The 27,563-nt window shown below is 45.2% G+C and overlaps 1 protein-coding gene across 5 annotated transcripts in view; it reads left to right on the plus strand.

Annotated features, from left to right (window-relative positions):
- The window catches only part of SCML4 (Scm polycomb group protein like 4), a 77,253-nt gene that overhangs the window by 26,121 nt on the left and 23,569 nt on the right, over positions 1 to 27,563 (plus strand). For 4 of the 5 annotated variants that reach the window (XM_074537995.1, XM_074537997.1, XM_074537998.1 and 1 more), the window contains exons 3-6: positions 5,935 to 6,064; positions 8,562 to 8,762; positions 11,927 to 12,121; positions 26,200 to 26,475. In XM_074537995.1, coding sequence (XP_074394096.1) covers positions 5,935 to 6,064; positions 8,562 to 8,762; positions 11,927 to 12,121; positions 26,200 to 26,475 — 802 coding nt within the window. The remainder of the gene's footprint in view (positions 1 to 5,934; positions 6,065 to 8,561; positions 8,763 to 11,926; positions 12,122 to 26,199; positions 26,476 to 27,563) is intronic. The other variant, XM_074537996.1, reaches the window with a different exon arrangement.

A 27,563-nucleotide genomic window follows, 5' to 3' on the forward strand; every position in this document is an offset into this window, starting at 1 on the left:
AATTTTTAAGAAACTCAGAATTTACAGCCTAGATTTAAATTTATTTTGACCAAGATGTGAATAACAGGCATTTTCAATCACATGCTCTTTATAGACAGGTGACCCATTGCCTGTTTTCATTGATACTAAAGGAAATATCTATGTCTTCCTGAAATGACATTTTATCACACTTCATCACCAAGAAAAGTCTTTTCCTTGCTATCCTGTTTATTTTTTCACAGCTTTGGCTATAAAATTTCATCAGCTGTTTTTCCAAAAACCGTTTTGTACCTTATGTGGAGCTATTTGCCATAAAATGTTACATTTCTCCAAAATACAATATTCTTTCTGATTGTCTAAATCTCTGGGAAAAAGCCTATTCTGGCAGCCAGGGGAGGAGGTTAGTGGATGGATGGGTTTTATTTCTGTGGCTGTGAGTGAGAGCAGCCCTGAAGAGCTGCCTGGGAAGGCTGTAAGAGGGAAGGGTTTGTTAGCACCTTGCAGGGACATGGAGGGACATGCATGGGGCAGCACTGCAACACACACCACCACGTCCTTCCCTGAGGGCAGCAAAGCCATGGAAGCCTTTGAGCAGCTCGAGGGCAGCTCGTCCCTCTGTGCAGGCAGTGCAGCTCCCACCTGGGAAGGTGGCCCCAGCCCAGCCCAGCCAGGTGGGGAGGGCAGCGAGTGTCACACGTGTGGAGTGACAGCTCCATTACGGGGCACAGGTTACCCTGCTGCCCTAGGAGTCAATGCTAATGATGACAAATAAGCAGTCAGGATTTGGATGCATTGGGAATGAGATTGCACAGGCAACCTTAAAGTGTCCTGTTTATTCACCTATCCTGTGATACAGCCTTGGATTTCGAGGTTGTATAAGCTCCTGTCAAGGTTACCTGCCTCATTCTCTGTGAAACGCTGATGGGATGTAGGAGGCTGTGTGCAGACTCGCTTGCATCATTTGCTGTGCAGAAGGAAGTTATTGCACAACACAAGAAAAGGTGGAAAAGACCTTGGACTATGTTTGCCTTTGCCAGCTGACCTCCCCTCTCACCCTCCATGACTGGGCTTATGCTATGAGTGTCCTCACTCACAGCCAAATGCACAGAGCCACGGACCCCAAAACATGTGCTCAGAAGCTCTGTGCTTCCCTGGTGCATGTTTAATGGCAACCTTCTGTCCAGCCATCAGAAATCCACCTGGCAGGACCAGGCTGGCTCAGACGTTCACCTTAGTGCACATTTTCAGGGGCTGGAGATGGTTCTCTCTCTGGCAGCAAAAGCTCTCATTGCCAGGAGGTGCCTCTGCCCTCCTGTCTGGAAGGACAAAAACCCATGGGGATGGGGTGAATCCCAGGCTTTTCTAGCAATTTTTTTTTCAGGAAAAGGGACAACTGGAACAAGGGAACAGGAAGCCATAAAAATGAGAATCTGATTCTAAAAAGTTTAAGAAAACTGCAGGGAAATTGTATTGAGGTTCATCATGTTACTTTCCCATGTATTAAACAAGCTGGCAGAGATCTTCAGAAAGAAAAAAAAAAGTTGCCTGGCAAATGTTCTTCACCTTCTTTCATTTTTTTGGTGGGGAATGATATAAATACCAGTTAGATGAATCCTGGCTTCTCTGAAGAGGTGTGCAGATTGTAATAAAAACTCCAGGACTCAGGAGAGTCCCCAGCCACTGCACACTGAAACAATCTTGTAGCCAGCATCAATGGCACAAAAGCCCACTCTCTCTGCATCTAATTCATGGTGACTTTGATAAAGTAGACACATTTATTTCCTACCCAGAATCCCTGATCATCTTTCTGTGATCCCATTTCTGTGGTAGAAAGTCCATAAGAGTGGGGGTTGGTTGTAGATCTTGTTTTAAAACAACCACTTTTACATCTCATGCTGTACATATCAAAACTCACAACATTTGATAGTCAAAAGTTGATTCCAATGCCTTACCACAAGGATTTCCCAATGTGCTCTGACAGATTTCCTCTGTCTCTTTTTCTCCTTCTCTTTCCCTCTTCTTCACTGCTTTTTTTGACTCTCGCGCATATGTGCTTTCTACTGGCAAGCTCTCAGTCAGTCAGCTGGTGGTTGGGTTGGCTTTTCCATAGAGAAGACTCAGTACAAGAAAAGACATCTTTAAATGGAATACTTTGAGATTTACCCTTCATTATATTGAGGGACTACTCAGGATTTCAGTGGCCAGGAGGCAGCTAAGCTGTTGTTTGCTTAGTGTTCCATCTCTTGCACTAATCAGGCATTGTTTCATTTTGATTTAACAAAGGCCAGTTCTCTACTACCCCTAATAAAATGACATTTATCTGTACCCAGAGGCTGTAGAGCACATTTTCTTGCAATTAATTTTGCAGTAAATTGTTCACTAAAACAGGGGGGTTTCCACAAACAAAGAAAGGGGCTTCCACATGACAGAGTTTACACAAGCCTTGCTTCTGCTCATTTGCTCTTGAATGTAAGCCTGCCTGGACCTCCAAGATCTAGGAGAGGGAAAAGGTCTGATGATGCTGGTGAGGCAGTGCACAGTGTTGGTGGGGCAGCACACACTCACGAGGCTCAGGGGCTGAAGAGGGGACTTTTGTGCCTCTGTTTGGGACCACAGGAATGTGAGCCAGTAAGGATATTAGGGAGCCAACATGTAAGTGAAGCAGAATTTGTCAGGTATACTGTCTCAAAAATAGTATCCATATAGAGAAATGTAAGAATGAGAGCATACAAGTGTTGCTAGAGCCTGTCCAGAGAAGGACAACAAAGCCAGTGAAGGGTCTGGAGCATCAGTCTTATGAGGAGCAGCTGAGGGAGCTGGGGGTGTTTAGCCTGGAGAAAAGGAGGTTTGGGGGAGACCTTTTCAATCTCTACAGCCACCTGACAGGAGGGTGTAGCTCTCTTCTCCCAGACAACCAGCAATAGGGAAAAGGTAAATGGCCTCAAGTTGTGCTAGGGGAGGTTTAGATTGTATATTTGGAAAAAAAAAAATCTTTACTAAAAGGGTATTCAAGCAAAGGGAACAAAGGGAATGGTGGAATCACTGTACTTGGAAGTGTTCAAAAGATTTGTAGGTGTTTAGGGACATGGTATAGTAGTGGTCCTGGCAATGTTAGGAAATGATCAGACTTGGTGATCTTAGCAGTCTTTTCCAACCTAAATGTTGGATTCTTTTGTGATTCTATATCTGCACATCTCTCTATAAACATATCTATTTTATATAATAAATACAGAGTGTGTACAAATGCACATATGTACATTTACATTCTTTGCGTATGTGTGTATATATATATATATATATATATATATATGTGATCAAAGACAAGCCCAGAAGCCTAACATAGGGGCTACCCAAAGTTTCACTTTGCCAGCCCACTTTGCCATAGAAAAGTGAATAATTGACATATTGCTATAGAATGTAATAAATCATGCTGCTTCTCACCTTCTTAGATGGAATAAATGCCAAACTGGATGGAGACCTTGATTTTTGAAACTCTGTTCTCTTCCCATTCAAAAGTAAAGCTTTTGATACTGTCTCTCACAGTATCCTTCTGGACAAAATGTCAGGCACACAGCTGGATAAACACATCATGCCATGGGTGAGCAACTGGCTCACCAGTCAGGCACAAAGTGTTACAGGGAATGGGGTGACATTGGACTGGTGACCTGTCACTGATGGGTTTCCCACAGGGCTCCATCCCCAGCCCTGTGCTCTTCAACATCTCCATAAATGACTTGGCTGCAGGACTGGAAGGGACACTAAGCGAGGTCACAGATGATAAAAAACAGGGAGGAGCTGTTGCTTCCTTCCAGGGCAGGGGGCCCAACAGAGAGATCTTGACAAATCGGAGGATCGGGCAATCACCAACCATATTTCAATTTCAATGAGGGAAAGTGCTGGATTCTGTACCTGGGATGGATACATGGACAGACTGGGCAATGAGAGGCTGGGAAGCAGTGCTGTGGAAAGGGACCTGGGGCTCCTGGTCAGTGACAAGTGGAACATGAGTCAGCAGTGCCCTGGCAGCCAGGAAGGCCAGTGGTGTCCTAGGGGCACCAGGCTCAGCATCACCAGCCAGGCAAGGGAGGGGATTGTCGTGCTCTGTTCTGCACAGGGGCGGCCTCACCTCGAGTGCTGGGGGCAGTTCTGGGCACCACAATATAAAAAGATATTAAACTATTGGAGATCATGTAAAGGAGAACAACAAAGATGGTGAAGGGCCTTGAGGTGGAGACATATGAGGAACAGCTGAGGTCACTTGGTTTGTTCAGCCTGGAGGAGACTGAAGGGACACCTCATTGAAGTCTACAGTTTCCTCATGATGGGAAAAGGAGGGGCAGACACTGATTTCTTCTCTTTGGTGAGCAGCAACAGGACCTGAGGGAATGGCATGAAGTTGTGTCAGGGAAGATTCAGGTTGGATATTAGGAAAAGGTTCTTCACCCAGAGGGTGTTGGGCACAAGAACAGGCTCCCCAAGGAAGTAAGTGTCGAGCCTGACAGAGTTCAAAAGGATTTGGACAATGCCCTCCGGCACAGGGTGTGACTCTTGGGGATGGTCCTGTGAAGGGCCTTGATGATCTTTGTGGGTCCCTTCCAACTCAGCATAGTCAGTGATTCTGTGAAAACAAACAGACAGCCCTTTGTTGCTGGTCATCATTGATCCCAATCTGAAGGCTAGACAACTCTACAAAAACAGGACAACACAGGCAAGTGAGAAATGGCACTAACCAGGGGCCAGCTCAGGGTCCCTCATACTGTACAACTGCCATACAGCAGGAGGTCAAATCCACAGCTTGTCCCAGATCCATTTATTTATTATTTTTCCCTTTTTCAGACTGAAAACAAAAGGATTTAGCCTGCCCCAGGGGAGGTGGTGGTAAAAACTAACTTAGATCTTCTTAAGTCCTACATATTTTCCTCTCCTTTCCCTAGCTTTCTAGTTTTATCATTATACTGAAACAGTGACAATTATTTTAGACATTTGTAATTCCTAGTTAGGGACAGCAAAGGTCTTCATCCAAAGCAACTTCTACTCTCCATCAGAGATTGCTCAAGGTTTGGTTTGGATGCAGTTGTCTGACTTCATTTCAACCTAAAATATACTTTGTACGTTGTCCATTGAAACACAACAAAAGGAAATAAATACCTCTCAGAAGAACATTTTGGTGTAGGACATGTAAATATATAAACCAGCAAGCTTTGTGCTTGGTTCTCTGCTTTCCCCCTACTTCCCTTCTCACCAAAAGAAAAACTAGAGTGGTACCTTCAGGTCACATCCATCACTTCAGTCCTTTTTAAATATGAGGACCTGATCATCATTTAACTGGTGAGATGTTGCTAGGTACTGATAGCATAAAGACATAGTGATATTGCACCACAAATTCACATCATGCTTCTCTTTTCCAAGCTGGGCTGCAGGTTGCAAAGCTCACTGGGTGCAGCAGCGCAGCAGTTTGCATTTACTAGCTGGTAATAGCACAGTCTGGACCACAGTGTGAGCTTACTTACATGGGTGTCAGCCCAGAGTAGCCTCTTGGTGCCACTGGATTTATACAAGATTTACAGCCCTGCAACCAAGAGCAGAATTCAGCCCTAAATTATGATGCAGTTAAAGACCCCCTGTTTCTGAGTTGTGGAGCATTGTTTACACCCACATGAAATGGCTCGTAAAATGCCATTGCACTGATTTGTTGGAGTGTTAGGCTCAATTTGCTCAGGTGTAAATAACTACCCGGTGGGTGGCATAATATTTGCATCCTGTAGCTTAAGGCGTTGCTGTCTGCAGCAAATCAGTCAGGCTTCAGGCTGCAGTATCCTCCTGGGAGCAGGATGGATCTTCTGGCCTGGAGAAAGTGATGCAATAGCAGATTGCTAATGAGTGGGAGTTCATGGGGCGTGACATCCATAGAATAAAATTGGAATATCTTGTGTATACTTTCATTATATTTTGCAGCTGAAATCTCGTGTCCTGATGACTCCTTTAGCAATCTCTCCGCCGAGGAGCACGCCGGAGCCGGATATCAGCTCAATCCCCCAGGATGCAGCCACGGTACCCGACTCAGACCCCCCCCAGGCTCTCACAGGTACTCAGCCTCAAGTGCTCCTTGGCCAAGGGGTGAGCAGGAGCCACGGGCTGACAGCCAGATGTCACAGCCAGATGCTGGGCTTTCCAGAGCAGGGGGAGCTCATGAAAATGGGGTGTTTGCAGATTAGTCTAGCGACCAGTGACAAGGAGCAGAGTTATCCTGCAAGATTGTATTTTGACTGCTGTGTGTCAAGTTTAGTGGATATGTCAATCCCCTTGCTCTTGAAATGTGAACATCAAAAACCCATGAATGTTCCATTTTATACCTAACATTTTCACCCCATCTAATATGTTGCAGTGATCAGCCTAAATCCCTGTGTGAACATGAAACATCTGTTACAGCTGTGGGGTGAAGAACGGAGGAGCTGTGGTCTGACTGTAGGCAGGGCTGCCAGCACAAAAACCCCAATGCCTTATCACAGCAGCAGGCATGGTCATTTCCAAATCTAGTCAGAAAACATGGTCTTACTCCTTCTTTTTGGTTATATTACCAAAAGTAACATAGGTCAAGGCTTTTAAACAGATGTAAATAAGAAGAAAATCAACAAGACAGCTGATTTACCCTGAGATTTCAGAAGAGAAATGGATTAGATAACATTAGAATCTAAACACAACACATAAATCCCATTATTTCTTAGCTGGGATGCACAGAGGAGAAGTTTTCCATCTGCTCTGGTGGCAGAATGATACTAAACCCAGCAACAACGACAATAATATATTTTATTCTCGTTTATCCCTTCACACGCAAAGTCTGCAGAGCACTTGGCAAACAGCAGCTGAGTGGGTGGAAGTGCCCTGAGAGGCTGTGCCCAGGGCTGCTTTTGGGTCAGGACAGGCAGGCACAGTCCTGCAGCCCTGCCACATCTCCAGGGTGGCTCCAAAGGCTCTGTGGGTCATTTCAGGCAGTGCCCCACACCTCTGTCTGCCCATCCTCATGCCACTGGAACCTTTCCTCCCTACAGAGTGTGCAGGTTCCCACCAGAGCAGGGCTGGCAGGAGGTGAAGGGAAGCTCAAGCTAGCTTTTACCTCCCTCTCTGTTTCAGAAGGACTGTAGGGACCCTGGCTCTGCAGTGGGGGACTCAGCACACTGCCTGCAAGCTGCAGAGTCCCTCCCACAGCTGAGCCCGACAAAACCAGTGGATTGTCACAGAGAGACCACGTTCTGCAGATTTGTCAAGGTGTGGCACTCTGGGAAAGCTGCACTCTGAAATCCCCCTGCAATTCCTGCATGCTGCTGCCATATTTTCAGTGCACTGTCCCTTTGTTTGTTTGGCACTTGGAAGCTGTGAAGCACTGTAATGATAAGTATGATTGCTATTATCCCCCTGTTTACCCTGGATGTACTGCTTGAGCCCCTTCTGCTGGTTCCTGCAAGATGGGGGAGCAGAGTGCACTGTGACAGTTGCACTAGATTTTCATTATGGTGATGCAAACTGTAAATTATTTCCAACTTTACACAGCTGTCATCATGTCCTCCACTCTGCTTGATGGGGTTTTTTTGTCACATATCTGATTTCTGTCAGAAGATAATGTTATATTGTTTGAGAGATGACAGCTCGAGCACACTCAGCCAGCTATTATAATATGTCTCACTTTAGCCTGACTTCAGGCTGTGTCTTAGTCGCCCTTAGTTACCCAGCTCTATCCCTGCTTCCCCTGAGATGCAGTTAGCCTCAGCCAAGCTTAAAATAAGTTCACAGTAGTGAGGAGAACGCTCAGTTTTTGGCTATTGCTGGCAGGCCTGATGGCATGTAGAAAAACTGCCTTTGCACCTTATGAGAGGGGGCGCGCAGGGCTTGGCTGTGGAGAGGCTGGGGCAGACTCCCTCAGGGACCCCTCTGCAGCACAGGCACGTTGTTGCAGTCCCAAAATGTAGCACTGCACACCATGTACCATTTGCCTCAACTTAATGCAGTTTGTAGAGTGTTAGGTTGGTCATGGAGAGTTAGGAAGCTCCCAAATACCAGATTTCTGCCATGGCACTGTGCAGCATAGCCCTCCAGAAATTACAGCTGCATTTGAAGAAGGAAGGATCCAAAGGCTTTACATAAGTCATCTCAGAGCAATGCTTCTCACAGCAGCTCTCAATGAACCAGTCTAAAAACAAAGGAAAAAAATAATCTGAAAACACACCTCAGGCTGGCATTCCCTCCTTGCTGTGCAGTCACTGTTCTGCACTCCCAAAACATTTTTCTGTCACAAGTTGCATGGACAAAGTGGACTCAAAACAGGAAACCCCAGGCATATATAGGAGCTTTTTGAGATGTATGTAGCTTATCCTAGCCTGTGACACTGAGCTAGACCTAAACTCAGCTTGCTTTGCCCTGGCAATGGGTCATTAGCACAAGGAAGTCTGGCTCTGCCATCACAAGTGACAACAATTCACCACTGAAGGAAGAACTTGGGAAATGAATAGAAATGTAGAATGCTAGCATTTCCTAGGATGCTTCCAGGACTGTTTTGCAATAACTTTGTTGGGCTTTTATGCCTACAGTCTGCATTTATGTCAACAAGCAAGCAAACCTGGGGCCGTACCTGGACAGGAGAAAGGTGCAGCAGCTGCCGGAGCACTTTGGCCCCGAGAGGCCGTCGGCAGCCCTGCAGCAGGCAGTGCAAGCCTGCATCGACTGTGCCCTCCAGCAAAAGGTGGTCTTCTCCCTCCTCAGGCAGGGCTACGGGGGAGAGATGGTGTCAGGTAAGGGGTTTGTGCACAGTAGGGAAGTGCTTGAAGCTTTAACATGCTCCCTAATCCTGACTGCCCTGGATGTCCTGTTCCCATCAGTGGGATGGCAACCAGCTCTGAATATCACTCATGCCTTTGCAAAATGAGCTGCTGCAGGAATCACCTCGGTGTCAGATGAAAGAATGTTGGTAAGGGGTATTGCAGTGGTGATTCAGGTGAGGAACGTGCACTCCAGAGTGTGCCTCTTACCACTCTTTGGAACAGTGCTGAGGCCAGGGCTGAGAGCTGTTTTCATGCAGCTGTTCAAGCATGGGCAGAAATGCCAGCCCACTTCATGACACTCATTGCTACCACAAGTACACATGCATGCCTCATGTGATGAGGGTTGCAGAACTCTGGAACAGGTTGTCCAGAGAAGTTATGGATGCCCCAAACTCAGATGCCCCAAGCTCAGATATATTCAAGGTCTGGTTGGATGTGTATTGGAGCAATCTGAGCTAGCTGAAGATGTCCCTGGTCATTGCAGGAGGGTTGGACTAAATGACCTGTAAATGTCCCTTCCAGCTGAAATCTTTCTATAACTCCATGATTCTGTGTTTCACAAAAGGACAACTTTAATGGAGTTTAGCTGCCGGCAGCTCATGGGCCAAACCTGCTCTCTGCTGCAGGAATTGCAAAAGTCCCACAGCAATTCCCCATGCAGCAGGACTGCACATTCTACACAAATATATCGGAGATAATCAAAGACCAAGGGGAGCTTCCCAGCAGCTCCTCATCTTCCCGCAGTGGCACTTCTTGCTGTGTCCTGATGAACCTCCCATGTCCCACAATGGATCCCCTGGCCTGGTTCTCAGTGTGAATGTGAAGTTTTCTTCTATCACAGCGAGAGTTTTGTGTCACAACATTCTTTTGGCATATGGGGGTGCAGTGGGAGTGAAACAATGATGGGAATATGGGAAGAGCACTCTCCAATGAGCTGCTGCAGATGAGTCAGGCACAAACACAAAGCCAAGGATTGCAAGTCCAATCAGTTTCACAGGGACTGCAGATGCTCAGCTGTGCCACTGGGACCTTCTTGTGTGGGAGCCCAAGCTCTGGCCCTCTGTGCAGCATATAAATCTTGCTTCTTCCCTCTCCTCAAGTTCTCTGTAATCACAGGTGTGCCTTCCCTAAGGGACACCAAAAATACTCCGAGAATGATCCAGACTTGTTCACAGAAACACAAGACTGAATCAATTCAGTGCAAAGTTTCATTTTTGCCTAGTTCTGTGCTGCATATATGACTTTCATTAGAATCAGGAGAGTCATATTATGCACCAAGCCTGCCAAAATCCCTGGTCTCATCTCCTCTGAGCTGGCTCAACTTCAACTTCACCTGAACTAAAAGCACCTGGTCAACATTTCTCCCAATTTCATGGTTCTTCTAGTCATCAAAGAGGGGTGAATGGCCTCCTAGCCATGGCTCTGTAATTGCACTTCACTCCCAGCAGTGCAGATGAGTTTTGTCAGGGGCTTTCCAATCTTCCCATGGCTTGGCTCACAGATGCTCAACCAGCTGTGGAGCATGATCCCTCACAGCAGCTCAGGCCAACAGGAAATCTCTGAAGTTATCCCCAAAATTATAAGTCTAATGTTGCAATTTTTTCTTGTTAGTAGTGATGGGAGTTAAACTATAGGATTGGGAAAGAACCTTCCAGGTGGAAGACTTCAGGCAGCTATATCCTCCCTACAAATCTGTTGAATTGAATGTGTCTTGATACAGCTGATCCTGGTGGGTCTGTTTTGACCCCTCAACCCCTCCCATGGTTTTTATGCCCTTTTTTTGATTCCTGGGTAAGTATGCCCCCATGACAGGCTCACGCAGGAATTTTAATTGCCCTATTCTTACCCTTAAATGTATTTCTAAGAGAGCCACCCCCATCCTGCTAGGCTGAAATACACAGTTCCTTTCAGGTGAGGAAGATCACTGCACCAGTGAAAGGAGTGCAGGTGTCTTGCACAGTCCCACATAGTGGGATGGTGGTGGCTGCAGTGCCACAGGGAAAATTTCTGTTCCCCAAACATCAATGCAGTCTGCCTGCGCACTTCTGCAAGTGTGAATTCCCTCTTCTTCAGCCTGTATGACCAGAATGATATCCATCAATCCATCTCAGGTTTCTCCAGAACTTTGTATAGTGCTTTTAACACTCCTGGAAATGTTTTGTTCCACACCTTCTAGAAATATATCTGAGTTTTTCATGACTCTGTCACTTTGCTGTTTTATGGGCATCTGGTAAGCCTGCATTATAATTTCTTGTCCCACCGGGTTGTTTTGAGACTCTTCAAAGAGTTACGGATTTCTAAACATTTTATATGTTTGTTTTCCAGATTTTTTTTTCACCTATTTTTACCACCACGGAAGTCAAAATCAGTCAACCCTTTCTGTGCAATCTCCCAGGCCTCTTCTCCATTGGTGATGTCTGCCAGATTACAGCATCCACAAAATCTCTTTCGTGCCAGCACAGACTGCTGCAGGCTTCTCTCTGGGACTTGGGGTCTCCTGCCAGCAGACCCTGTTGCCATTTCTTGACTCACCCCTCCTGTGCAATCATTTCCAATTTAATGCAAGATTTCTCATTCTCTACTGAATTCTGCATTAACCACAACTGCCAACATTCCCTTGCCCATAAATGCAGTTAACTCAGTAAATAAAGATCAACGATGAAGCTGTTACCTCTCTCTTCAGTACAGTCCTGGTACCTTTCATTCCTTCACAACCATGCCTTTAATTCTTTTCTCCCCATTATCATTTATAACCTTGGGTACTGCTGAAGTCAGCCTACCCATCACTACTGGTGATCACTGCACATCACTTTCTCTGCCCTTCCTTACACCAGGGTATCATGATAGCCTTCTTCTAATCACACAACACAATTTTCAGGTGGATGCATATATTAGAAAACCTTGCACTGCTGGCCATGCTAGTCAGCATCTTTCAGCCCTCCAGGGGGAAGGTGATCTGGGTCACACAAACTCAGCTCCTTAAGCTCCTCCAGTTTGTTGTGCGCTTCAGGCAGGGTAATTTTGCAAAATATTTTAAGACATGCAAATACTTGAGTAAAATTATTTCCCTTGCTCTCATTCCCCCTTCTGCCATGCACCCACAGGTATTGAATTGCTCCTGTTTTGCTTTCCAGTTTCAGCTTCTTTTGAGGGGAAGCAACATCTCCAGAGCCTGCTGGTAGTGAACAGCATTGGGTACGTGCTGCGCTTCCTGAAGAAGCTGTGTCGCAGCCTGCTGTGTGACAATCTCTTCAGCAACCAGCCCTTCCAGCAGCTCAGTGCCAGCACAGAGAGCCCCGGGGGCTGTGAAAGCACACGGATGGAGGCAGGTAGGCTGCTTGGTCACCTTGGCTCAAGATGTAATCCAGCTGAAGGAGTGACTGTCCTTTTTTTGGTGCTGTATTGTATTTGCAGGGTGTCCTGCAGCAGGGAGGAATGATGAATCTGACTCCATGTTCTTAGAAGGCTAATTTATTATTTTGTGATGCTATATTAAATAAAAGAATACTAACTAAACTATACTAAAGAATACAGAAAGGATACTTACAGAAGGCTAAAAGATAATAATGAAAACTTGTGATTCTTTCTCCAGAGTCTGACATAGCTTGATCCTGATTGGTCAATGAGTCAAAACAATTCACATGAAACCAATGAAACAACCACCTGTTGGTAAACAATGTCCAAACACATTCCAAAGGAGCAAAACACAGGAGAAGCAAATCAGATAATTATTGTTTTCCCTTTTCTCTGAGGTTTCTCATCTTCACAGGAGCAAAATCCTGGGTGAAGGGATTTTCCAGAAAATATGACTATGACAGTGCTGTGCTGCGTATGATAGGGACCTGCAAGCCTCTGTGGGACCCTTCCAGAGGGAGGCAGTGAGCTTCCTTGTGGTATTTTCCCAGTGGCTGCAGAGGAGGTTCAGTTTGGGTGAGAACCACCGTGTTGAGGTGCCCCAGCAGAGAAATTTCCAGCACATTGTGGTAGCACAAACCTAAGGTACACATTATCAGCTGTAGCACAGACAGCCTGGACTCCAATCTACCACCTCCACCCATGAGTATAAACCTAAATGAGCTGTGACTGCTAAGTGGTTGGCTTTGTTACTTTGCAGGAATAATTCTCCTGGCTTAAAACCCTCCAGGACCAACAAGGTCCCTGTCTTAGTGTTTGACCATGTGGGGCAAAGCCTGGAGGAGCTGTGGCATGAGGCAGATCCATCCAAGGATGGTGTGGTCCTCAGGGGCAGCTGCCCTGAGCAGTGCTGAGCTCCCAGATGGATGGTAGTTCTGAGCTTCCTTCTCGTTCGTATTCTGGGACAGGGTGCTGCCCCCACGGAGCTGGGAAGTGCCTGCAGCCCCATCTAAAATCAGAGGCTGGAAAGCTGCCCTGGGGCCTTACTATGGCATTGCAAAAGCTGGTTTAGAAAGAAAGGAAGATGTAAATTATGGATATGAGCCTTCATTTCACCTGCAGTCTTCCTCCTGACTTAAATAATTTTTACTTTTTTTTTATTAACAACACTGTGGGTGTTCGGGAACACTCTTTCATGCATTCAATTTAATGGCAGATACATGCTGGCAGATAAGAGAAAGATGTTTTAGTGTCCACAATCACGATTTTTGCATCACTTGCTCACTAAGAATACCCTCAGTGTGTGCTTTGCTCACCAAATGGGAGAGGGCTGTGCACACGGTGCAGAAATCATCTTTTTATACCAAGAAATCCAACTACCACCCTTACACATGGGGGAAGAAAGGCAGGAGCCCAGACTGAAGAGCAATATTTTTCTTTATTCTCCACTAAGACATTTGCAGCAAGCTGAATGCTTCTGAGAGGTCAAGGGATTTCTGTAGCACCAAGGAGTGCAGCCCAGGAGGCCTGGCATTTGTGTTTGCATTTGCATTTTAATTTGCATGTACATTTGCATTTACTTTCTCACGACAGGGCTGTGTGTGAGAGAAGGCAATTCCTCAACCAGAGTTTTTACAGTTGCTGTTACACTCTGAGCATCTCCACCCCCACAAAATTCCAATGGAGATTTCCCTGCCACCATCCTCACCGGATCTCCCCAGACACTGAGGATGGGCAAAACATTATTTTCCCCTCAGACTAGACAAGGGATGTGGGTGTAGGCAAAGCTTCTCTCCTGGGTCTCCCATGTGGGGTGGGGTGTGCGTGTGCTGTCAATAGCCCCCCAGAAGCAGCATGGGCTGGGCAGCCTGGGCTAGTCAGGTAGGTTTAAATTAGCCATGAGGAAGAAATTCTTTACGGTGAGAGTAGTGAGGGACTGAAACTGGTTGCCTGGAAAAGCTGTGGGTGCTGCATCCCTGGAAGTGTTCAAAGCAGGTTGGATTGAGGCACTGAGGCTATGTTTAATGCTGCATTGTCTAAATCTCCTTCCATGCCCCCAGGAGCCAGCATTTCTCCGCAGCAAGGTCAGCCTGGGGGTTCCTCTGCTGCACAGAGCAGAGTCAGGGCTTCCTGCCCACAGTGCAGAGACAGGGAGGGCCAGTGATCAGTGGGAGCCCTGCTGCAGATGGGTCTGTGAGGACTCCTGTTGGGGTAAAGCTCTCATGGAAGGAACAGGGCCAGAAAAAATCACCATAGGAAGTCACACAAAGCAGCCACATTTTTCATTGTTTCTGTTCCCCATCTTGTAATCGAGATGTCTTTTCTTTTAGAATCATGTGCTTTTCAGCCCCTTTGCACCAATGAATCTAATCCAGGTATTGACTTTGGTGCAGTTACCCTTGATTTACACCATCAGAAGGGAGAGGAGAAGCCAGCATCGTGTCCAGCCATATTAATCCCCTTACCCCACACAGGAGTCACCTCTTAACCTTGCCCCAGAGCACATGCCCCTAAGCCATAACTCACCTGTGCTCACAGCAAGCTGCCAGATGCTAATGGCTGTGTACAGGCCAGGTGGGATTTGTTGACATATGCACATCTCACTTACAGCTGTGTTGTACATGCCCAGGAAGTGCACACTCATCAGGCTGTGCCTAGAGCTGGCCTCTGCAATGAGCCCTGCTGGCTGTGCATCACCCTCCCTGCAGCTGAGCCTTGCCAAGGGCCCTCACCTGTCTCATGCCCCACATGGGACATTGCCCAGGGCTCTTCCTCAGCTGTGAAGGGACTTCCTGTCTCCTGAGAGTGATTTGTGGGAGCATGGGTAACTCCCACGCCTCCTGGGAAATGCCCAGCTTCTGGTCTGCATTACGGCAAATCCTGAGATGTTACCTGTCACCACAGCACCTGGGTTCAAAGCACCTCTGGACCTGCACCCCAACATTTTACATGGGAACAGTAGAGCAATCTAAGCTAAAATGATGGCAAGACCTGGGTGACCTGTGCAGAAAACCCTGTGAAGTGGGACAGGGGCTAAATGATGGGAAGCCAACAGAGATCCTTGCTATTTCTGTGCCAAACCTTGGGGTTTGGCTATTTTATGCTTTTAGACCGCTGATGTCTCCACATAGAGCACAGCTGCATGTGGTTGCAGCAAAACTTTATGCAAGAACTTTGCTGACCACACTGTATTATACTTACCACAGGGGAAGTGGGAAAGCCTGTGAATAAGGTCCCCAGCCTTGCTGTTCTCCCCATGGCCAAGCCAAATTTGGAACCATATGGAGTTCCCTGCCACTATCCACAGGAGAACAGCTTCTCTTCTGGTGGCGCTGGCTGGAAGTAGGGATCTATACGGAGCAGAAGCACAGCAGGATGCTAGTGCCTCTGTCTGTAGGAAGGTGGGCTCTTCCTATCCATAAGCCCTCGAAAAGCTGGTATGACAAGCACAATAGCAATGCACAATAGGAGTGTGACTAAGTAGGCAAGACACTGGCCTGGGAACTGGATTTTTATAAGAGACTATGTGGGCAAGCCACTCTTCCCTGCTGTGCCTTTATTTGAGTGTGTGTCAAAGGAGGGCAATAACTTGCCAACATGTGCAAAGCCCTTCTAAAACAGCTAGGAAAAAAGGAATAATATGATAGAAAACCACATATTATTACAATCAATATTTTCTGTTGCAAACACCAAATAAACAGCAGCTCAGAAGTTTCAAGTCCTGAGAGAGTAAGAAAAATACTGTCTTTCCCCTTTCTAGTACCATGGCTTGTTTAATCTTGTCTTGTTGCATGCTATGAGGAACAGCACTCCTGGCTTCTCAGCGCACTCAGAATAAATGGCTTTTATGGCTATCAATAGCTTCAGTGCTCCTCAGCATTTAATTACCTGCAAAGGCCATTTATTGCCTCATATATTCCTCTACCATGATCATTATCCTTTAAACAATAAATAAAACATTAAGGTCACTCTTAAAGAGGGAGCAGAGACATCCAGCCACAACAAAGTATAATATAAAAAGTTTATATGGTCTTTGAGGCTTTTGGATTGATGGCAGAGCCTGCAGTACAGTTGAGAAAGGCTGGGATAGCCTGCCTTCCTTCCTTCCTTCCTTCCTTCCTTCCTTCCTTCCTTCCTTCCTTCCTTCCTTCCTTCCTTCCTTCCTTCCTGCCTTCCTGCCTTCCTGCCTTCCTGCCTTCCTTCCTGCCTTCCTTCCTGCCTTCCTTCCTGCCTTCCTGCCTTCCTGCCTTCCTCCCTCCTCTGCTTTCTCCCTCCCCACCTGACACAACTGGTCACAAGGCAAGGCATCCAACCAAGGACCCTGGTGCTGAGGTCCTGATGTACACTAAGGAGCAAATCCTGGTAGGAAGAAAAATAAGAGATGGATGGAAGAGAGAAAATTCAGCTGCGATGTATTTTGCCTGGACTGTATAGAATTGGCAGAATTGGATAAATTGAACTTTCTGACCTTTAAGTTGCGAGATTATTGTTTGCTAACTCACAAATGAAGACTCTTTTCCTTTAAGTTTATGAAACTGTATCTCTTTGTGGATGCTAAGCAATGGAGCTGTAAGCAGACATCTCTTCAGCAGCCAGCCCCAGGGAAATCCTCCTTCCCACATTCTGCTGGGCTGTTTTGCCTTCACTGACTTGAGGGGCTGCAAGGAAGTTCATCCCTTTTGAGAACCTACCCCTGGGAGGGTGTGGGCACTCTGCTCTCAGCAGTGAGTGGGGAAAAGCCCAAAGGCCTTTTTGTCCTTCAGCTCAGGATATGCTCAGTGCCGTGGCACAGACACCAACAGTGCTGGATATTGCCTGGACTGCAGCCATGGAGGTTAGGAAAGAGAGCCAAGCTATGAAATAGAATTTAAGGATGCTTTATTTCTCCATATCAAAGGGTATCATAAGGAAAGTGGATGAAATGATGGGTATAAATGCATGAAGCATGATGGATGAGATCATATCCACTACAGAAAAGAATACCCCTGGGTGTATGCATTTAATTCAAGCTTTACAAGCAGTCATGTGGAGAAAGCACGGACACTTTCAGAGCCCTAGTCAGGTAAATTATGTGATTGTTACTCTGTTTTAGCTCCAGGTTTATCTTTAACTTTGTTTTAAATGGTTAAGACCTTCTCCCTAGAGGTATATGATTCCTCTAGGAGATATCTGAAGCTAGAAATCCAGGCTTTTATTTTAAATAGTTTAAATTAAAGTTGAAACAGGAATTTTCATTCCTGAACTTTTAAAATATTGATCCAAATACCTGTGATCCAATATACCAGTATTTCAAGCAGTCAGATGAGCGGGCCACAAGCCAGAACTGGGGGTGGGAAACCTCTGCAAGTGCTGCAAGCATAAATCAATATGACTCACCTGCTTTTCAAAGATACAAGTGTGAAAAAAGGTGAACCTCAAGATCCAGCACTTATTAAGTGAAACAAGAAAGGTTTTGGAAGAAAGGGGAACTTGTGCTTGTGAATCTGGGTTCGAGGGCCCTTGCTTCTGGGACTGCCTGGTATGTGGTGCCTATGGCAAGGCCTGGGCTTGAACCTCCATGGCAGGAAGCTGGGAGTGGGGAAAGGGAATTTGGCATTCAGGCTGCTTCAACATGACAGGTTTCAAACAAGATTCAGAATTTTTTGCGCAGGACATTACTGATTTTTGTTTGCATGTTCTTCGGTTTTTCAGTTCAGTTTTTCACATTCCTCATGTTGGTCTCTTTTATAGCCTTTTATTGTCATCCCTCCCTTATCTGTCCTTATCTACCTTCTGTTTCTTTCTATCCTTTCCCAGTTCACTACAAAACAAATGGAGACCCACATACAGTGGCATTTCCATGGAAATAATCCCCTGGTTTTCTTGAAAAGTCTTGGCCACTTTTTAATCAACAGGGCTCCCAAGTTCCTTAGGATTTATTTGTTTGCAGTAATTATACAGAGTACATCAAAATGCCTTCAGGAAAGTAGTAACACGCAGCATCTGCCTGAAGAACATGAATCTGTTGGCAAAATGAGTGCAAAGCAGGGGATTAAAGCAATTAAGAGAGTACCAGCAGCAAATTGTTGGTGGTGACATGCAGTTTGGTGTTTGTGCTGGCCATGGACAGCAGTGAGAAAGGTCAGGGTGCAAGACAAGGTGTTGCACCACCAGCAGCTGGGCAAGAGAATTACATCCTCTGCTGAAAATAAACTGCAAAAGGTGGCTTGGGGAAGGGAATCAGGTACTTTAAGGTGGGTTTCTTCTTGGAAGAGAAAAGGTGAAGGTACAGAAATTACTTAAACAAAAAGGTGGCAGTGGCCTGATGGTCTTCATCAGAGAGGCTGGATTTCAGGAAAATGCAGTGAGGTTGGGGATGAGTCCTAGGGTGGGGGACACCATCCCCCTAGGATGGAGACCCAAGGTAAGCCCAGCTCCCCAGCAACATGGCACAGACAGTGATGGGGGGGAAGCTGGCTCTGTTGGAGCATGGAAAGAGGAGGGGATAAAAATGCTCAACAAAGGGGAATTGGCGAGTTCCTAGCTGCTGGGATTGAGGTCAGCCAGAGATGTCAGAAGCAGAAGCAAAGAAGACAGGAGAAGAAAGATTTTGTGAAGGGGAACTAAGACTTTAGGACTCATATATGTTGTATGGCAAAAGAAATATTGGAAAGTTCAGCAGAGCAGCAGCACTGGGCAGGGAGAAATGAAGAAAATACTTTATAAAAGCTCTTATACCTGCATATAAACATGTGCACACGCTCATGCTTTATATGTACTATTCTACCCAATTTCTGGATGAGAATATTATATTTATTAATGAGCAAACACAACTTATTTTGCAGTCACTGCATTTTGCTGTAGACATCTCACTTCTTGTATCTCAGATTATTTGTTTTTCAAACAATAAAAAAATTACCGGTGAATATTTTAAGCCAGTACTAAGCAATATGATTAAGGGACATTCATTGTGGTGGTAGCAAAACAGAAATGCACTAAGTACTTCATCTGCAGAGAATCCCAGTATATAATACCTTGAAATTTTCAAATAACACAGTCATTTTCATCTAGTCTATTCTGTATACAGCTTTTTCGTGACTTCTATCAATGCTGATTTATAGGGATACAGAGTGCATTATAAACTACCCTGACAGAAAAACCCCTCCAGATACTGCTAGAAGCTGGAAAGGGAAAAGATCGATCACAGCCTCTCCCACCTCCCTCTGCCATGGCAGAACCATTGCTGTGCTGAGACACAAAACTATACAGCCCTGATAAATCTTCTTTTCATGATGTACACTTTGGTATAACATAAAGGCAAGGGAGGAGGGAAGAGAGAGGAGGGGCAGGTCTGAAATCAGGTGGAAGAGACCAAAGGAAGACTTTTACTACAGCCTAGATCCCTGTGTCATTGAAATCCCTTTGCCTGCACTCGTGCGTGTGCCTAAACAATTTGCCTGTGCTGTAACATAGGACTGAAATCTCTCTATTGTAACAAAATGCATTTACTCAATCCTCCCAAGCACTTTGAAAATGGAAAAAATTCCTCAATGGGTTATTTATTCACACGAGCACCTTTTATTATTAAATCTAATATATTTGTCAGCAGCTAGCATTTGAATTTACTCTACCTTTTTATTCAGTTTGGACAATAAAACCATGTTGATCTGTTCCCAGCTGGTTTCATTCCCTAGTTCTACTGCATTAAGCACAATGTGGCTGTTGTCTGGGCTGCAAACACTCAAGGGAAATTGTTTAAATAATGAAAAAAAAATTGCTTATGCTGAAGACCTAATCAGGTCAACACTGGATTTTGGAAAATTCTCTAAAAAAATTTAGATTCTTGATGTTAACTGACTGGCAGCATCTCCTTGGGGGACTCAGCATTTCAGTTACTGCAAAATATTTTTTAGCAGCCAGGACACAGCTAGATGATACATGGTGCAGTAAAGCCTCAGACTAAACCCTGGAGAATTCATTTCAGGTTTTATCTCCATAGTGTGACCATAGTTTCAGTGTTCATAATATCTGCATTCACAAGTGAATGCGGCATATTTACATTTTCCTGTTCTGACTGACTACCAACCCCCCTTTTTTTCCCCTGTGGATGCAACTGCGTGTTCCTATAACCCATGCAAATGTTCTCCCATAGACTGAAAACCGCAGGCGTGACAGCCCTGGCCCGCTGCTGGCGGGTGCCCTGGGCTGCCTGCTCCCTCCCTGCCTCTCTGCAGCAGCCTCAGGGATGCTGTGGCTCCCTGGGGATGTCTCCGTGCCACTCCACCCCGGCAGGCAGCCAGCGGCTCGGCTCTGCTGCCACAAACCAGATGTCACTGCTGTAATCTTTTCCTTGTCCAGCCACGGGTTGGTGTGGAAAAGGGCTGGTCCTTGCCCAACTGTGCAGGGGCAGATGCATGCACCAGAGAGTGGTGCTGACACGGTACAGAAACATCTGGTAAGGGTGACATCATATTTTCATTGTGCTGCATGTCTGGATGGGCAACGGAGCTAAAAGGAATGGGCTGGTGCTGTAATCCCAGAGTAAATCACAGCAGCCAGAGCTGGAAAGTCTTAATCTATCACAGGAGACTCTTATCTTTAGATAGATGCATGCAGGCTCAAACTGCAGGGAAGATAAGGGCCGTGGTACATTCCTGACTGGTCTGAAATGTGTGAGGCTGTTTGGAAGGAACAGAAAAAATTCTTTTTTAAAATCTTTTAAGAGTTGATGTTTAAAACAGAGGATAGCAGTTCAGAGCCAAGGCATATCTTTCACAATCTCAAATACTGTTTATACCTTTCTGCTCTCTCCCTGTCTGGCTTACACTAGATCGAACTGATGGTTAAACTCATCTGAAGTATTTCCTCCTGCATTTCAGCATTTGCTTTTTGTGTTTCCCCACTTGTATTTTCCCTTTCACGAAGGCTGAGATGCAGGGTTTCTAAGCTGCTGCTCAAACCTGTGCCCTCCCCCCTTCCCCCAGTCCTCCCTCACCCCTCCCACCTCCCCAGTAGGGCAAATGCCATCCTTGAGCAGGGAGCAGGAGCCGGGCTCAGGAACTATAAAATACAGGCAAAGATAAAACCATACAAAGAAGGAGCCTCTCGATAGGATTTTGACACTGTGGCTGGCTCCTCTCAAAATGACTGGGAGATGAAAAAAGGCTGTCCCTGGCTATGAGAAAGGAGAGGTCTGAGGAAGCTATGATATCATGCTGCTTAAAATATGGAGTTCACATCTGGTCAGCCCATTATAGACAATATATGGTAGCACTTTAAAAGGTACAGGGAAGGGTCAGAGGGCAAAGCCCATCACTAAATGATATGAGGAATAGGAGACGACACAAAAAAGGAATAGTGGGGGCAGAGAAAAGAAAGACAGAAATAAATCTGTATTGACTGTGAGGAAAAGAAGTTAATGGGAAATTTAATTAAAGAAAATACAAATGATGGAGCATTGCAGGTGGTAAAGTAAAAGGTTATGAAATGACATTAAAGTATTGTCCTGGAAGGAAGGGCAGCTGTCCTGGGAAGCTACTGGTGTGTAAAAGGGAAGCTCCCTGGCTTGGGGATCAGTGTCCAGCAGGCTCAGAGCAGGGAGTGTGGGTTCCCAGCAGTGCCCCAGGCAGCCTTCACCCAGATGCAGCCACTTCATGGCCTCAACATATGGCCTGTTAGCTGGGAAAGGGACTCTGGTCCCACCTCACTGCCCTGACCTTGGGCTCTGCTATCCAAGCAGCAATCTGGGGATGAACCCAGCAAAAGGCATGGGAGTACCAGGAAAGGGAAATCTGGATCAATGAGAGTATGAGATGGGTGGAAGGGGAACAACCAGGGGAGAAAATGGCTATGAAAATCATATGTGTGGGAGGAGGGAAAGTAGAAAAGAGAGATAGGGAAATAACTGGCAAAGTGGGAAAAGGGTGATGTAGGTGCAGGAAAGCAGTGTTAGAACAAGGTCAAGATAGTGGTAATTTGGCAGAAGAGAGGTAGGAGGGGGTGACAGGGAAGAACAGAGGGAGAAGCATGGTGGGGGGGGTATAAGGGAATGGAGGCTGAGAGAGGTAAAGGGAGAGAAAGATGTAACACGAGCAGTGATGTGGGAGCAGCAGCAGGGGAGGAAAGTGGTGCAAGACATGTTTGGCCTGGGAGCAGAGAAGGCAGAATAGAGTGTCTCTGGAGTGCACAAAGAGATTTTGCCTGTGGGAGAGATTCTAACAAACTAAGTTTGGGCTTTTTTTAAGACGTAGAAGAAAAAGTAAGAGATTAGATCTGCTCAGGAAAAGGTCAGCTAGAGATCATCTTTCCTGGGTATATACTATTCTTCATTTCCTGCTTGACTTGAAATTGAATTTCATTTGCTTTCCTCATGTAGAATGAGAGTCAATTCTTTTGTCTTTCTGGAGTGTCTCTATTCCCAGATGCTACCAAAGGCCCAGTGTTTGTGCTCTGCAGTCACACATGCAGCATGCATCCATGTGGCACTCCACAGAGGCAAATGAGTACTGCTGGGGCAAAGAACGCAACATCTTACGGAAGTGAGAGACAAAACAAGTGTTTTCCTTCATCCTAATGGACAACTGAGGTCCAGAGATGACAGATAACCTGACTAAAGTCACTCCAGAGGTTTGCAGCAGAGGTGGGATGTTAACTGCACATTCTCAGGCTCTTTTAACTCTCAGCTCACACATCTTCAGGAATTTGGCTAGGAATCTTACAGACTGCTACTTTTAAGAAGCTCAGCTAAAGAAATGCACGTTTATTTAATTGGGAAGGTAACTGTTGCTTTTTTCTCTCTTTTGTTGCATTTTAAGGTGAGCTGGATGTAACAGCCTTGGGCTTTTCAATCCAGCTGCCTGCGGACCATTCCTGGAAAGGAAAACTGCCAAAATGGCTTAAGCATCTCAGGGTGCTGAGCAGTTGTAACAGAGACTGCTGTGCTCAGAGCAAAAGCTCAAAGCAGCTTTCTCATAAACCCTGCTTTAAAGCATTGTGTACTAGTTTCTCACTAATATGTGGGAGTGACTACCTAAAAAATAAAATATGAAAAGTGAGTCAGAATGCAGAAGAGCTAAGCTACAGATTTATGAACTGTTGCATTTCCTATCCCAATAGAAATTTATATTTTCTTCTATTGTCTCAAAAAAAGTGGATTTTTTCCCTAATTGGCCAAAGTGGGATTAGAAGCTGTGATGGCTATACACTTTACAAAGCTTTCTGGGAGCTTACAAAATGCATGATTTTTTTTATACACATCATCAGTGGAACCTCAAGTCATGCAGCTTCTCTGTGGTGCAAACTAACAGAGAGATGGAAAAATAGGAACACAAAAGCTTCCACAGGGTTTTTTGGTTTTTGGGCAATGGGCCACTTGAGATGACCCCTGCTCCCCTTGGTCCCATGAAGACATTAAACAACTTTTCAAATTCCCAGAGCACCTTCCACTGTGGGATGTTTCATACAGTAATGAATGGAGGCTCTGGCTTGTTCCATGGCAATAGGCATCATCATTCCCACTCTGGAGCCCAAAGCAGAGATGTGGAATAAATTGATCTAGATCAATAAAAGTTAGGAAGAGATCTGACAGAGATTGGCTCCTTGCTGTAGTCTTGTACACAATTCACAGGTGTTCTCCCTTCCACAGGGAGGTGATATCTGCACATGTCTTATTTACACAGGCTGTTGAGACAGTCTGACATCCATCAAAAAATCCCTGGTGTCTGCTCAAAAATTTTGGAGTAATTTACATCCATGGCAATAAAAGCTATATGCTGTTTATTTAGCAGGGCTCTTTTAATGTGCTGTTTGTTGTTTTGATAGTCTATGTCTTCTTCGTATTGTAATCATATTAAAAGAGCATTCTTTTCCTGGAATAAAGAGGTAATGATTCACAAGAGGCATAATTATTCCATGCAGTGCAGGCAGGATGCAGCAGAAAGAGCCATCTTCTTTAGGCATAAGAGGCTTTTATTGCAAGTGTTCTACACAGTAATTAAATTCCTTTGAATGAGGAGGCTTGATTGGATTTTCCTTGGTTTATTGGGAGGAGTTTGAAAAGCAAGGTATTTAGCTCAATCACTATATAATTTTGGCATCTGTTGGAGGTTAGGGGGAAAGGTTCAGAGTGTCTGATTCCCATTTCTCTTATGTATTATGTTATCTGAACTCCCTTGAATTCAGTTGGATTACACCCTATGTGTATTTGTATGGGAATCAAGCTCAGAAATTCCTGGCAGAAAGCAGCAGGACACCTGAATGCATGCTGTAAGAATCCAAATCATCCAAGGGAAAAAAGCCTTGCTAGAGGAAAGTTACTTGCAGTCGCAAAGGCAAATGCCCAAAAGCGAGGAAGTTTCACATTTGCAGTTTTCCTTCAAATTTGATGTTTGCCTTATGGTGAGTCCAGCCTTGGCCCTGAATGGGACAAAACTTTAAAAGAAGCAATAAAATAGAACAATGTAACAAAAACCTGTGCTGTGGCCTGACACACAAGCCAAGATAGTATCATGGCACAACTCCTGAGTATTTGAATTGTTGAGATAAATCATGTTCATTTACCATCAACTACTACACACAGAAGCCAAGTAATGTTGGTTTGTTTTTCTTAAGGAAAAGAGTGAAAATATAAATTAAAAGGAATACTCTGTTATATAGACCCTCAACATCTATTAGCAATGGAGTTTGTGTCTTATGGCATAAATTACAGCAAATTCTTGTTACTCAATAAGGCTGCATAACACACCAGGAGGAGAGTATTGCTCAGCCAGGGAGCTGATGTGCGACACCATGGGGGAAATTTCACCCCCTCAGGTGTCTCTGGAGGGAGAGTGCTCATGATGAGGAAAGTGGCCTTTTCAACTGCTCAGAAAAATATCATGGGGCAATGGAAGGCACTTCCCTAATCTAGGGGCTCCCTGCCTGCCAGATGTTAACAGCCAGTGGGAATCTCTAAAGTGCAGGTTACCAGCAGGGCTCTGTGAAGTTTGGGATCTCATAGAGGTTTCCAAAGGCTCTGCTTGTATTCCAGCAGTGATACTGGGGCTGGGGGACAGGAGGGCTGGTTTGTAGGGAGAATGGTAGTGGAGAAAAGGAGGAGGAAGACCTGTGGCCATGTTTTGTGAAGACAAAAAAAAGGCAAATAGGAAAGATATAGATGTGAGGAAACTGCAGGAGGAAGTCGGTGACACAGGCATGGAAGTGTCAGCGACAAACCTAAGCCTAAATCTAGAGGGGAAATGGCAAAAAATGCCTGTGTGCTGCAAAACCTGGAGCTAGACCTGCCTCATGCCTGTGTGTTAGACAAGCATAGGGGAGTGCAAGTCTCCAAAATAGGTCTTGAAGTGCAAAATTTGGTTAATTGCCAGGAATCTGAAAAGCAAGGTATTTAGCTCCTACATAGTGTGAAAATTGCAATGGAGAGGACAGGAACCATCATAGCAGTGGTTTGCTGTTGTCTGTGATGTTGGCACGTTTGAACCTGAGTCAGGTCCAAGTGACTCACACATAACACAGAACTGTCCATGAAAAACCTTGGGTGTGCTCATCAGTCATCAAGCTTGTATCCTTGTGGGATACTGGGCCTGATGGATGTCTGCAGCTGAGGATGCTTCTGATTAATTTTGGTAATTGCAGCCAGAATGCTTTGCTTTATTACCTTCACTCCTTCCTACTGGCTGCCAGGCATTTTGAACCTAACGAACTGCCTGTCCTGTTGTCTTCCCCTGTCTCCTTCCTTTCAATCCTCTGGTCTTGGTGTATTTGAGGAGCACCATGAGTCCAATTGGACCTGGGATAAGTGGCCCAGGATTTTACAGAAAATAATATTGTGAGCAGGTACAGATGACTCATATCAAGCCATGGTTTCACTCTTTTGACTCTAATGACTTTGAATGGTTGTGTTTCTCTTCATTGTTTATTAATTCCCAGCAAGGATCTCTCCTGGGGCCAGCTGTCTGTACAGAAATCTGATAATGGAGTTACACTTTGTGCCAAAAAAATGGGAATTTTGGCTAATTTTTTTTTTTTCAAGGGTTGAATTAAAAAAGTTTCTGTTTTTATGTCTGGTCTTCCTGAGCAGAGACAGTCATACCTGAGGACTGCCTGGCCGATGCTCCAAGCAGGAAGCAGTTCAGCGCGGATCCTGCCGACGCCGCCCTGGGCTCCGCGGGCTCCCTGTATACCGTGCACCAGAGTCCTGCAGACGGACACCCTGCTGGAGGCTCCTCTTCCTCCTGCACCCATCGTCCTGCCCACATGGCTGCAGGGGGCTCCTCAGCTACTGGGCTGCGGCACCAGACCTCCAGCCCAACCAGGAATGGGGCTTATCTTGAAGGAAACCACCAAAGAAGTGGTAATGTACCACCCTCCATTTAGCAATGTGTGCTGCTGTGCTCTGCAGTCTTAACTCATTCCCAAATTCCCAAGAAAATTGATAAGGTGGTTCTGTGATGGAATCCATCCAGCCCACTCCTGCTTCCATCTAGAAGGGGAAATAATTACCTGTGTAAACACAAAATCAGTCTGTTCCCCGTTAAATAAAAAGGTGGAAGTTTTCTAATGCTGTTGTTATGTAAACATATGCATTACATATAACTGTGTGGCAATCACACCTGTTATTATCAGCATTAAAGACATAAATATATAAGGCAATGCTCCCAAAAATTTATACTGCCTACAGGCAGGTTCCTGTTATTTGTGTGACACCAGCTGTGTACAGGAGGTGATGCAGAGCAAACCCAAATATTAGTGCCTACCTCAAAGCATTTACCCAGAGGTTTTGCTTCCTAGCTCTCTGCTCATCCTGCCCCTTTAATTACGTACGAAGCCAGATTTTGCTTGAAAAAGACTCCTCAACACAACATATGTTTTTAAAAATCATTCAGCTCATGGCTTAAGGCTCTTTTATTCTTCAGGAAGCAAAGTCCCAAGAAGTTTATCTGCAAATTCAAGAAATACTATGGAAACCACTGCATTTGATGATTCTTCTTCCCTTTCTTAGTATTTTTGTTCACTTACCATTTGCTGGGGCAGTTGCTCTACTCTACTACAGTTCCTGGTGGCCACATTTTTTTTTCATCTTGAAATTACCCAAGTTCATCAGATGGGTTAGCTATTTCACTGAACTTCAGTTAACTTTGTTTGCATTTTCCAAATTCTCAGGTCTTTATCAGTAGTGGCACCAACAGTGTTTTCACCCCTTACTAATTATTCAAACTTCATGTATGCATTTTTCATTCTGATGACAGATCTAACAAAGGAGTTGAATGTCTCAGCCATTTTAAAGTCATTAATTTTTTTCCCTTCCTCATTTATTAATGGAATCTACTGCCACTCTAGTACTATTTTTTTAAAATCTTGATGTATTTGCAGAAGATTACTGCTTCCCCTAGCCCCTTTGTCTACCATTATCTCAATACACTGTCTTTTTGCCCTTGCATT

Source organism: Zonotrichia albicollis, chromosome 3 (assembly GCF_047830755.1).
Source record: "Zonotrichia albicollis isolate bZonAlb1 chromosome 3, bZonAlb1.hap1, whole genome shotgun sequence".
NCBI classification, from domain to species: Eukaryota; Metazoa; Chordata; class Aves; order Passeriformes; family Passerellidae; genus Zonotrichia; species Zonotrichia albicollis.